Source organism: Neoarius graeffei, chromosome 1 (genome assembly GCF_027579695.1).
Source record: "Neoarius graeffei isolate fNeoGra1 chromosome 1, fNeoGra1.pri, whole genome shotgun sequence".
NCBI classification, from domain to species: Eukaryota; Metazoa; Chordata; class Actinopteri; order Siluriformes; family Ariidae; genus Neoarius; species Neoarius graeffei.
Window position 1 is genome coordinate 121,024,488 of NC_083569.1, and position 13,111 is coordinate 121,037,598.

A 13,111-nucleotide genomic window follows, 5' to 3' on the forward strand; every position below is an offset into this window, starting at 1 on the left:
ACATCTTGTATTTTTTAATCATACTTTGCACTGTAGCCTCTGGAACTTGAAAACATTTAGATATGGCCTTATAGCCCTTTCCTGACTTGTGAGCAGCCACAATGCGCAGCTGCAGGTCCTCAGTGAGCTCCTTTGTCTTAGCCATGACTGTCCACAAACCACCTGCAGAGAGCTGCTGTTTTTCATCTGTTGAGTTGATTAAAACAGCTGTTCCCAATTAATCAGGGTAATTAAGATGCTTTAGAACAGGTTGGACTATTTGGAATGGTATAGAACTTTGGATTTTCCCATAGACTGTGACAGTTTGCAAAGGGTATGAATAATTTTGGACATGCCACTTTTTGTTCAAATGTCCACAATGATGCCTCTTGTACATCGTCTTATTGTCTTTTGGGAGATCTCATCTCATCTCATTATCTCTAGCCGCTTTATCCTTCTACAGGGTCGCAGGCGAGCTGGAGCCTATCCCAGCTGACTACGGGCGAAAGGCGGGGTACACCCTGGACAAGTCGCCAGGTCATCACAGGGCTGACACATAGACACAGACAACCATTCACACTCACATTCACACCTACGGTCAATTTAGAGTCACCAGTTAACCTAACCTGCATGTCTTTGGACTGTGGGGGAAACCGGAGCACCCGGAGGAAACCCACGCGGACACGGGGAGAACATGCAAACTCCACACAGAAAGGCCCTCGCCGGCCCCGGGGCTCGAACCCAGGACCTTCTTGCTGTGAGGCGACAGCGCTAACCACTACACCACCGTGCCGCCCTTTTGGGAGATGCCGGTGTCATTTCTGGTCAAAAAAAAAAAAAACTTGCTAGTTGAATAAAAGTAACTTTAAGTCAAAATTTGCCAGGGGTATGAATAATTTTGGGCTTGACTGTAAGATAGATAATAAAATGAATGCTGCAAAAAAAAAAAAAAGAAGTGTGACCATCAAAGTCTCCAGGAGAACTGTGGCTGGTTATGAATGATGCTCAGAAATCTTCTCATGGAGTAGAACTGTTAATTTCCTTATAAAAATGCACAAGTTGTACGTGAGACTACAATTTAAAAAAATTATTTATTTATATTTAATTATTTTTGAAGTCATGTTTCCTTTGCAGCATTGCATGTGCCTGAGATTTTTACACAATACCATACTGCATGTTATGTAATGAATAAGCCCAGAGGTGGGTAAGTAATGTGGTATGTTTACTCCATTACATGTACTTAAAGGTAGACTGCCTTTCAGATTTTTCAAGTGTAGGTCATAAAAATAATTTTCCCAGACACCCAATTATTTTTGTTTAGTGACTGAAAGCTACTGAATTTGAATCACAGACTTCCAATTTTATTAGTTTTTTTAAAATAGAACAGTTAATGAATTTAGAGCCATGTGGCCCTAAATTCTCTGCTATTTTTTCCTGCTTCACCATGACCCAATACAAGATACTATGTCATGCATCACATCACGTGGTGGGCTTTTCCTGTTCACGCAAGGCATTGTGGGATACAAATTTGAAACAGGAGAGAAAAATGGAGGACGCGAGTGTGCGAATGAAACATGAAAGAGTGACTACAGTAACAGAAAGCGAGAAGAAAAGATGTTATGGGCAATTCCATGTAAATGTCAACCTCACCATGCAAAAATAAAGCAACATGTAATATATCAAAACCACTCCCAGAGATATCACCTAGGCCTGTATTTTACAGATGTGAATAAGTTGAACCAATTTGTAACCAACCTAATATGTCACTGTCAATCTTTCTTTCTTATAATGTAAAACCCAAGCTAAAATCAACTTTGATCATGTACAATTCTATATTATTGCCACAAGCCACAGAAATGTATGCTAAAATCCACAAAACAGCAAAACAATAGCCATCCTAAATATTATTTAAGAACTTTGATAGTTTTAGCTGATATTTAGAGAGTTTTTCAAAGGGTTATGGTGGTTAAATTGCTGATTTTCTAAACATATGCCATGTCTATTTCAGACGCGTCACATCCATCACGGAATTTCGTCACATCCATAACGCTGACTTTTCCTTCCGAAACTCTGCATGAAATACAAAATATTTTAAACAAAGATTTTTTAATATTCACCTTGGACCCCTCTATCAAATGGATATCTCCATTTCGACATTAGGTTTACGATTTCACAGAGTTTGATAAAAATGTACAGTCACCCAAGAAAAGTGATACTTTTTCTGTCACATCCATAACGCATCTTTTATTGGCATTTTTTGGCATGCCCTAGATGTACTATGGGAATTGTTCTTGTTCTATCACTTCTCCAGTATGGTACAGCCTTAAAATATGCAACACCTGTTTAAATACTGGGAGACAATAAAACATGCACTGGGTCATTTGTTGCCATTTTGAGTTCAAGTGTCACGTCCATAACGCTGGAATTGCTCTTATGTTATATATGAAGGAAAGGAAACGCAGGACCAAACTAATAAATATCGGCGCTCAGCGAGCACCTCGGTGTGATCAGCTGTTCGTTTAGCGACAGAATGATGGAACTGTCAGTGCACGCTCAAAGGGAAATCTATAGATGGCAGTAATGCAACACTGTGGATGCCAGCTGCCGTAAAACCCAAAAGAAGAAGAAAGTAAACCTGCGCATGCGCACACGGACTTCCTCTGTCTGTTTGACTGCACCAAGTGAGCGATTTCATGCACATTATTTGCTTTAATCCCCTCAAATTAAATAACTTCCCAGCCACAGAATGGCCTGATATTTTGTGAGATATTACAGAAATAAACATATATCACAATCACCACATTTCAGACGGAACTAAATTTCACCAGTTTTATGAAGTTGAAAGGCCGTCTAGCTTTAAGTAATTTTTTCCCAATAAATTGTACTTATTCTTTGGACTTGACGCTTACTTGTACATTTACGATTTAAAAAATGTATGAATTCTGTGTTACATTCGACTTCATGCTACTTTTATTTACTTAATTTGTGCTAGCAGCGCTGGTGCAAATTGTTACTCTCATTCAGGATCTTTCCACTTTCTTCCTCTTCTTATTGTCCTTGTAATGTTTTAACGATGATATTTCTCCCTCGGTTTTCAACCAATCATCACCAAATTTCACATGAAGCAACCCTCTGGGCTGAATTACATTGCTGTGACTTTTGGTGCTGATCTGGATCACTGATCCGGAATGATCCATGAAAAACGGGATTTTTTTCAATCACTTTTAACTGTCAATTTTCATGTTTTTTTTTCAATCAGTTTTTTTTTTTTTGTTCCGGGCGGGCGGCAGGGCGCAACTTTTCCTTGATCTTCAATTGACAAAGGTCAACTAGCGCAACTTACTGTGACTTTAGTCACAGTCTCGATCTAGTTTATTAAATTATTTTTATTCCTACGCACACAGATTCTCTGACAATGACATGAGGAAGTGGACGTGTGTGGGATCAAATTCCCGAACACACTGAGAAGGATTTGACTGTAGAGCTACAGTTTAAGGCCAGTGTCACTGAACGCAAGCGCAGTAGGACACTGTGTGAACCTGCTCATTTGCATGATTGTGCCGTGTAGACAACGAGCGTTTGTGCTGGCTGTATGTGTCGCCATGCATAATGTACAGTCCCATGCAAAAGTCTGAGGCACGTGTAAAGAAATGCTGTAGAGCAAAAATGGCTTAGGAAATAATGAAATGTTTCAGTATTTAAAAAAAATACGATAAACAGTAATCAGTGAGCCATAATAAATGAAACAAGTCAATATTTGGTGTGAGACGAAATTTCCTTTGCTTTAAAAAAATATCCGTCTCAGGTCCAGTGAGGTCAGTTTTATGCGGAAATGATCTGTAGGTTTTACTGAGCGTCTTACAGAACCAGCCACAGTTCTTCTGGACGCTTTGACTGTCACACTCGCTTCTTCATTTTACACCAAAACCCAGCAGCCTTCATTATGTTTTGTTGTTTAATCTGAAAAGTGCCCTCTTATGGAATATGCTGCTTTGATACAATTTTTTTTTTCTCTGACATTTAATTTTGTGCTGGAAAAAAATTAACGTTTGGACTCGAAAATGTTTTTGTTATGTTTTGACTTGATAATGAAGAAGCCATAAAATAGAAATCTTTAACAAAGATTTATATGAAAGATTGTATGAAAAAAATGGGGGGGGGGGGGGGGGGGGGGCTAAGACTTTTGCACAGTTCTGTACGTATGGACATCATAAGGTTGCCAAAGCCATCAAAAATCAGATTGATACTTTAGTACATTCTCTTCTGTATCATCACCTAACCCAAACCCTAAATATATTGAAATTTTCATGAGCCTAACAGTTGCTACGATAAACCAATGAAAGTGTCAGCGCAAGCACTGAATGCCACGATAATGAAACTGCTGTTATAAACCTGCAGGGATATAAAATTGTGAGTCTGTGGTTCTCACTTAATTTATATTATTTGGTAATTATTATTATTATTCCTTTTTTAAATTCGGAATATAATTTAGTACTTGAATGAGCAGATTTTATGTTGTGTGTATTAGACAAGCACTTTAAATGTTTATTTCGGGCATAACTGATCTTCTGATACATTTGAATATAATGTATAATATAATATATAATGGTGCTTGAAAGTTTGTGAACCCTTTAGAATTTTCTATATTTCTGCATAAATGTGACCTAAAACAACATCAGATTTTCACACAAGTCCTAAAAGTAGATAAAGAGAACCCAGTTAAACAAATCAGACAAAAATATTGTACTTGGTCATTTATTTATTGAGAAAAATGATCCAATATTACGTATCTGTGAGTGGCAAAAGTATGTGAACCTCTAGGATTAGCAGTTAATTTGAAGGTGAAATTAGAGTCAGGTGTTTTCAATCAATGGGATGACAATCAGGTGTGAGTGAGCACCCTGTTTTATTTAAAGAACAGGGATCTATCAAAGTCTGATCTTCACAACACATGTTTATGGAAGTGTATCATGGCACAAACAAAGGAGATTTCTGAGGACCTCAGAAAAAGTGTTGTTGATGCTCATCAGGCTGGAAAAGGTTACAAAACCATCTCTAAAGAGTTTGGACTCCACCAATCCACAGTCAGACAGATTGTGTACAAATGGAGGAAATTCAAGACCATTGTTACCCTCCCCAGGAGTGGTCGACCAACAAAGATCACTCCAAGAGCAAGGCGTGTAATAGTCGGCGAGGTCACAAAGGGCCCCAGGGTAACTTCTAAGCAACTGAAGGCCTCTCTCACACTGGCTAATGTTAATGTTCATGAGTCCACCATCAGGAGAACACTGAACAACAATGGTGTGCATGGTAGGGTTGCAAGGAGAAAGCCACTGCTCTCCAAAAAGAACATTGCTGCTCGTCTGCAGTTTGCTAAAGATCATGTGGACAAACCAGAAGGCTATTGGAAAAATGTTTTGTGAATGGATGAGACCAAGATAGAACTTTTTGGTTTAAATGAGAAGCGTTATGTTTGGAGAAAGGAAAACACTACATTCCAGCATAAGAACCTTATCCCATCTGTGAAACATGGTGGTGGTAGTATCATGGTTTGGGCCTGTTTTGCTGCGTCTGGCCCAGGACGGCTTGCCATCATTGATGGAAGAATGAATTCTGAATTATACCAGCGAATTCTAAAGGAAAATGTCAGGACATCTGCCCATGAACTGAATCTCAAGAGAAGGTGGGTCATGCAGCAAGACAACGACCCTAAGCACACAAGTCGTTCTACCAAAGAATGGTTAAAGAAGAATAAAGTGAATATTTTGGAATGGCCAAGTCAAAGTCCTGACCTTAATCCAATGGAAATGTTGTGGAAGGACCTGAAGCGAGCAGTTCATGTGAGGAAACCCACCAACATCCCAGAGTTGAAGCTGTTCTGTACGGAGGAACGGGCTAAAATTCCTCCAAGCCGGTGTGCAGGACTGATCAACAGTTACTGGAAATGTTTAATTGCAGTTATTGCTACACAAGAGGGTCACACCAGATACTGAAGGCAAAGGTTCACATTCTTTTGCCACTCCCAGATATGTAATATTGGATCATTTTCCTCAATAAATAAATGACCAAGTATAATATTTTTGTCTCATTTGTTTAACTGGGTTCTCTTTATCTACTTTTAGGACTTGTGTGAAAATCTGATGATGTTTTAGGTCATATTTATGCAGAAATATAGAAAATTCTAAAGGGTTCACAAACTTTCAAGCACCACTTTAATATAATATACTAGTGCATCTCAAAAAATTAGAATATTGTGAAAAAGTTCAATATTTTCCATCAGTTATTTAAGAAAGTGAAAATGTTATATATTATAGACTCATTACACATAAACTAAAATGTTTCAAGCATTTTTCTATTTTAATTTTAATCAGTATGGCATACAGTACAAAAACATAAAAAAAACATCTCAAAATATTTGAATATTTCATTTCGAGTTTGAGTAAAACAGTCTGAACACAGTGTATCTCTTGGTCTAGTTCAGTACACACAACCACAATCATGGGGAAGACTGCTGACTTGACTGTTGTCCAGAAGATGATCACTGATGCCCTCCACAAGGAGGGTAAGCCACAAAAGGTCATTGCTGAAAAGGGTGGCTGGAAAAGGTGCGCAAGCAACAGGGATGGCCGCAGTCTTGAGAGGATTGTCAAGAAAAGTTGATTCAAGAACTTGGGAGAGCTTCACAAGGAGTGGACTGAGGCTGGTGTCAGTGTATCAAGAAGACCCATCACGAACAGACATCTTCAAGAAAGGGGATACAACTTTTGCATTCCTAATATCAAGCTACTCCTGAGCCAGAGCCAATGTCAGAAGTGGCTTATCTGGGCTAAGGAGAGAAAGAAATGGACTGTTGCTCAGTGGTCCAAAGTCCTCTTTTCAGATGAAAGTACATTTTGCATTTAATTTGGAAATGACCATTCTAGAGTCTGGAGGAAGAGTGGAGAGGCACAGAATCCAAGTTGTTTGAAGCCCAGTGTGAAGTTTCCACAGTCTGTGATGATTTGGTGTGCCATGTCATCTGCTGGTGTTGGTCCACTGTATTTTATCAAGTCCAAAGTCAACACAGCCATCTACCAGGAGATTTTAGAGCACTTCATGCTTCCATCTGCTGACGAGCTTTTTGGAGATGCTGATTTCCTTTTCCAGCAGGACTTAGCACCTACCCACAGTGCCAAAACTACTACCAAATGGTTTGCTGACCATGATATTACTGTGTTTGATTGGCCAGCCAACTTGCCTGACCTGAACCCCATAGAGAATCTATGGGGTATTGTCAAGAGGAAGATGAGAAACACCCGACCCAAAAATATAGATATGCTGAAGGCCACTATCAAAGCAACCTGGGCTTCAATAACACCTCAGCAGTGCCACAGACTGATCACCTCCATGCCACACCGCATTGATACAGTAATTTATGGTAAAGGAGCCCCAACCAAGTATTGAGTGTATAAATGAGTATACTTTTCAGAAGTTGGACATTTCTGTATTGTAAATCCTTTTTTTGATTGATCTTGGGGAATATTCTAATAATTTGAGATACTGGATTTCTGATTTTCATGAGCTATAAGCCATAATCATCAAAATTAAAACAAAAAAGGGTTTAAATATTTCACTTTACATGTAATGAATATAGAATATCTGAAAGTTTACCTTTTTGAATTAAATTATGAAAAAAAAGGAACTTTTTCATGGTATTCTAATTTTTTGAGATGCACTAGTAATATAATATAATATAATATAATATAATATAATATAATATAATATAATATAATATAATATAATATAATATCTCATTATCTGTAGCCGCTTTATCCTTCTACTGGGTCGCAGGCAAGCTGGAGCCTATCCCAGCTGACTATGGGCGAAAGGCGGGGTACACCCTGGACAAGTCGCCAGGTCATCACAGGGCTGACACATAGACACAGACAACCATTCACACTCACATTCACACCTACGGTCAATTTAGAGTCACCAGTTAACCTAACCTGCATGTCTTTGGACTGTGGGGGAAACCGGAGCACCCGGAGGAAACCCACGCGGACACGGGGAGAACATGCAAACTCCACACAGAAAGGCCCTCGCCGGCCACGGGGCTCGAACCTGGACCTTCTTGCTGTGAGGCGACAGCGCTAACCACTACACCACCGTGTTGCCCACAATATTGCATGTGAGTGGAATATTTTTATCAAACTAAATGAATGAAACCTGCTAGAAGGGAATAGAACACTTGTTTTTATTCCATCGAAAAAGTGTCCTGTATGTATAATATTTCCTGATATTTCACTCCGATGATATCACTCTGTGTTTTCCCGCTGACTAGACGCGCTTTGGTAAAATGGTGAACCGGTTCAAAATTAAATTCTTGATTAACTTGCATTTTTTTTTTAATGGATGTGTCCATATAATATAAAGAACATTACATGGTGTTGTGAAGATATGAAATTTATCTTCTCGTGTTGAAAAATATTTTCACTTGTTCACTTCGCTCACTCGTGTAATATCGTATATATAATAAATCTATAAAGTAGTGACTGAAAGAATAAGATCGTGGATACAAGCAGTAGAAATGAGTTTTCTCCACAGGGTGGCTGGGCTCTGCCTTAGAGACAGGGTGAGAAGCTTGGTCATTCAGGAGAGACTCAGAGTAGAACCGCTGCTCCTCCACATCGAAAGGCGTCAGTTGAGGTGTTTTGGGCACCTTGTTAGGATGTCCCCTGGATGCCTCCCAAGGGAGGTTTTCTGGGCATGCCCCACCAGGAGGAGACCCCGGGGGCAGACCCAGGACACGCTGGAGAGATTACATCTCTCGGCTGGCCTGGGAACGCCTCAGTATTCCCCGGAAGAGCTGGTGGAGGTCGGCGGGGAGAGGGAAGTCTGAGCTGTTCTGCTTAGGCTGCTACCCCCGCGACCCAGATCCGGATAAGCGGTAGAAGATGGATGGATGGATGGATGGAATAAATCATCGTATGAAATTACTCAGGCGTAGTGGTTAGCACTGTCACCTTACAGCAAGAAGGTTCTGGGTTCAAGCTCAGCAGCCAGACGAGGACCTTTCTGTGCGGAGTTTGCATGTTCTCCCCGTGTCTGTGTGGGTTTCCTCCAGGTGCTCCGGTTTCCCCCACAGTCCAAAGACATGCAGGTTCGGCTAATTGGTGGCTCTAAATTGACTGTAGGTATTAATGTGAGTGTGAATGGTTGTTTGTCTCTGTGTCAGCCCTGCAATGATCTGGTGACTTGTCCAGGGTGTACCCCGCCTCTTGCCCATAGTAAGTTGGGATAGGCTCCAGCTTGCCTGTGACCCTGTACAAGATAAGCAGCTACTGATAATGGATGGATGGATGGATGAACTTACTACTTGAGGAGTCATTTTGTCATGATTTTGATGAGGACTTTTACTTCTCCTTGAGTTGTTGTTGTTGTTATTATTATTATTATTATTATTATTATTATTATTATGTAACAGTACTTGTAATTACTTAGAGTACAGACTTTGCCTACTCTACCCACCTCTGAATAAATCACTGTGTGGTGCTTTTGTAGAAAAACAATAGTGTGAATAAGTGGAGTTACTTTTACCACCTTGTTACGTGAGCTGGCCGAGTGGTTAGCGTGTCCGCCTCTTGATCGGGAGATCGGGAGTTCTATTCGCGGTTGGGTCATACCAAAGATCATTGTAAAAATGGTACCTACTGCCATCTGGCAAGGCATGCTGCAATACAGATGTGAGTGGGGAGTCAAACTCTCGTGGTTACTAGAGGACCTGCCCCCCACTGTAACCCCAGCTGTATAGGCGAGAGGCCGAGGGCTAGAGAAACAGAGATCGGTGCCACCCAATGTGCCTTAAGGGCCTGGTTAGTACTGGGACAGGAAACTGCTGGGAAGACCAGGTTCTGGTGTGGGAGGGGGCTTTGACTTTTTTTTTTACCTTGTTTTATTCATTTTATACCTCTGTCCTGAAGACTTAAAGTTACAGCTGTTATAAAGCACTGACACTGGAGACTCCTTCCATAAATGTTCAATAAATATCTTCTTCTGATTCCGATAAGAATAATGGCTTACAAATTAAATTCACAGATTATCCTCTGAAAATGGAATCGGAGCAGTCACTTGAGGAAAAGGGTCCTGATGTGAAGTCTGAAGATCCAAACGTGGCAGAGGCAGCAGACGTCCTAGACAGTGAAAATCTCTCTGAACCTGATGTCGCAGAAGTAGACAAAGAAGAGGAGCTGGTGCAAGCACCAACTGAACAGGATGAAGATAACATGCAGAATACATCAGAAAATCCTGAAGAAGATGTTGAAGCTTCAGTGATAGATGAACTTCTTGTTTGGGACGATGTCGAGGAGTGTTATGACTCGGGTGTAAACGTTATTGAAAACGAGAATGAAGAAGAAGAAGAACCTAAAAACCAAGTGGAAGATCACAAACTGTCTCCAGGTGCGTAACACTTTTTTTTTTTTTTAGAAGCGAATCTAATATCTGGATAGTTTTAGTGTATAGCTGTGTACTTTAATACATTACATTCACTCTTCATGTCATTCACTCCTCAGATGTAGACGTTTTTGAAAACGAGAATAAAGAAGAAGCTGAAAGCTATGAGGAAGAACAGTCTACTGGTGCGCAATTGTTTTAACACTTTTTTTTTTTTTGATAAGCTACAACCCCGATTCCAAAAAAGTTGGGACAAAGTACAAATTGTCAATAAAAATGGAATGCAATGATGTGGAAGTTTCAAAATTCCATATTTTATTCAGAATAGAACATAGATGACATATCAAATGTTTAAACTGAGAAAATGTATCATTTAAAGAGAAAAATTAGGTGATTTTAAATTTCATGACAACAACACATCTCAAAAAAGTTGGGACAAGGCCATGTTTCCCACTGTGAGACATCCCCTTTTCTCTTTACAACAGTCTGTAAACGTCTGGGGACTGAGGAGACAAGCTGCTCAAGTTTAGGGATAGGAATGTTAACCCATTCTTGTCTAATGTAGGATTCTAGTTGCTCAACTGTCTTAGGTCTTTTTTGTCGTATCTTCCGTTTTATGATGCGCCAAATGTTTTCTATGGGTGAAAGATCTGGACTGCAGGCTGACCAGTTCAGTACCCGGACCCTTCTTCTACGCAGCCATGATGCTGTAATTGATGCAGTATGTGGTTTGGCATTGTCATGTTGGAAAATGCAAGGTCTTCCCTGAAAGAGACGTCATCTGGATGGGAGCATATGTTGCTCTAGAACCTGGATATACCTTTCAGCATTGATGGTGTCTTTCCAGATGTGTAAGCTGCCCATGCCACACGCACTAATGCAACCCCATACCATCAGAGATGCAGGCTTCTGAACTGAGCGCTGATAACAACTCGGGTCGTCCTTCTCCTCTTTAGTCCGAATGACACGGTGTCCCTGATTTCCATAAAGAACTTCAAATTTTGATTCGTCTGACCACAGAACAGTTTTCCACTTTGCCACAGTCCATTTTAAATGAGCCTTGGCCCAGAGAAGACGTCTGCGCTTCTGGATCATGCTTAGATACGGCTTCTTCTTTGAACTATAGAGTTTTAGCTGGCAACGGCGGATGGCACGGTGAATTGTGTTCACAGATAATGTTCTCTGGAAATATTCCTGAGCCCATTTTGTGATTTCCAATACAGAAGCATGCCTGTATGCGATGCAGTGCCATCTAAGGGCCCGAAGATCACGGGCACCCAGTATGGTTTTCCGGCCTTGACCCTTACGCACAGAGATTCTTCCAGATTCTCTGAATCTTTTGATGATATTATGCACTGTAGATGATGATATGTTCAAAGTCTTTGCAATTTTACACTGTCAAACTCCTTTCTGATATTGCTCCACTGTTTGTCAGCACAGAATTAGGGGGATTGGTGATCCTCTTCCCATCTTAACTTCTGAGGGCCGCTGCCACTCCAAGATGCTCTTTTTATACCCAGTCATGTTAATGACCTATTGCCAATTGACCTAATGAGCTGCAATTTGTCCCTCCAGCTGTTCCTTTTTTGTACCTTTAACTTTTCCAGCCTCTTATTGCCCCTGTCCCAACTTTTTTGAGATGTGTTGCTGTCATGAAATTTCAAATGAGCCAATATTTGGCATGAAATTTCAAAATGTCTCACTTTCATCAGTTGATATGTTGTCTATGTTCTATTGTGAATACAATATCAGTTTTTGAGATTTGTAAATTATTGCATTCCGTTTTTATTTACAATTTGTACTTTGTCCCAACTTTTTTGGAATCGGGGCTGTAATCTAATTTTATAATTTTTTTAATTTTATAATTTTTATAAGCTAATATCTGGATTATTTTACTGTACGGCTGTGTACCTTAATGCATTACATTTTGCTCTTCAGCCATAGGGGGGAAACAGGTTTGTAACCATCAGAACCAGTGAGCGAACAGGATCTGGGTGTGGAGTTTACGACAGGGCAAACTGAAAAAATAATGTTGGAAAAACCTGTGATGCTGATGTTAAAAGGATCCTCCAGCGGATTTATTCTCAAACTTATATTAAGTTAAAGTAGTCGCAGATTAAAAAAAAAAATCAAACTTTCATTTTCGGAGACCAAATAGTGTTTGAGAAAAATGAATTTTCTTTAAAATGTCAGATGGGCTTCCTGCGGTCGCTCGGAGCAACTCGGCTATTTATATTCTCTGTTTACATCGTAGTTTTGCTAGTTTTACAAGAATTTTACTGAATTTATCAGTTTTTAAATAAGTATGCCTCATTGTGTAGCATATAAATTCCACAATGATGCTAAAAAAAAAGCACAAGCTGGGACTAGACTACATTTCCACAGAGAAAATGCAAAGTGTGATTGATCAGCTGGAACAGAGTGTCACTGACAGAAACTGGATCAGATATGAGACCTCACGCTGCAAAATATTTTCTACATGATCTACAGAAAGTGCGTGTGTGGCAAAGTGTGCGTAGTTGCATGCTCTAAAACCTCAGTTTAAAATGGCTCAACTTGCGGCACGACATGACACTTTGCGGGCTAAAATCTTTTTTTACATGATCTACATGGTGCTGGGGAGATTAACAGAGAGTGCGGCATGATTTAAAACAGCGTGACATGACATGCAGTTTTTTCTCCTGAAACTCCATTCATGTGA

The 13,111-nt window shown here is 40.0% G+C and overlaps 1 protein-coding gene across 3 annotated transcripts in view; it reads left to right on the forward strand.

The window, feature by feature from the left end:
* Window positions 1-13,111, forward strand: part of ccdc96 (coiled-coil domain containing 96) — a 30,637-nt gene that overhangs the window by 8,410 nt on the left and 9,116 nt on the right. The window contains exons 1-3 of one of the 3 annotated variants that reach the window (XM_060915955.1): window positions 8,091-8,146; window positions 10,054-10,416; window positions 10,530-10,595. In XM_060915955.1, the coding sequence (XP_060771938.1) occupies window positions 10,068-10,416; window positions 10,530-10,595 (415 nt within the window). In that variant the 5' untranslated portion in view covers window positions 8,091-8,146; window positions 10,054-10,067. Of the gene's footprint in view, window positions 1-8,090; window positions 8,147-10,053; window positions 10,417-10,529; window positions 10,596-13,111 lie in introns of those variants that run through there. The other 2 variants (XM_060915950.1, XM_060915960.1) reach the window with 2 other exon arrangements.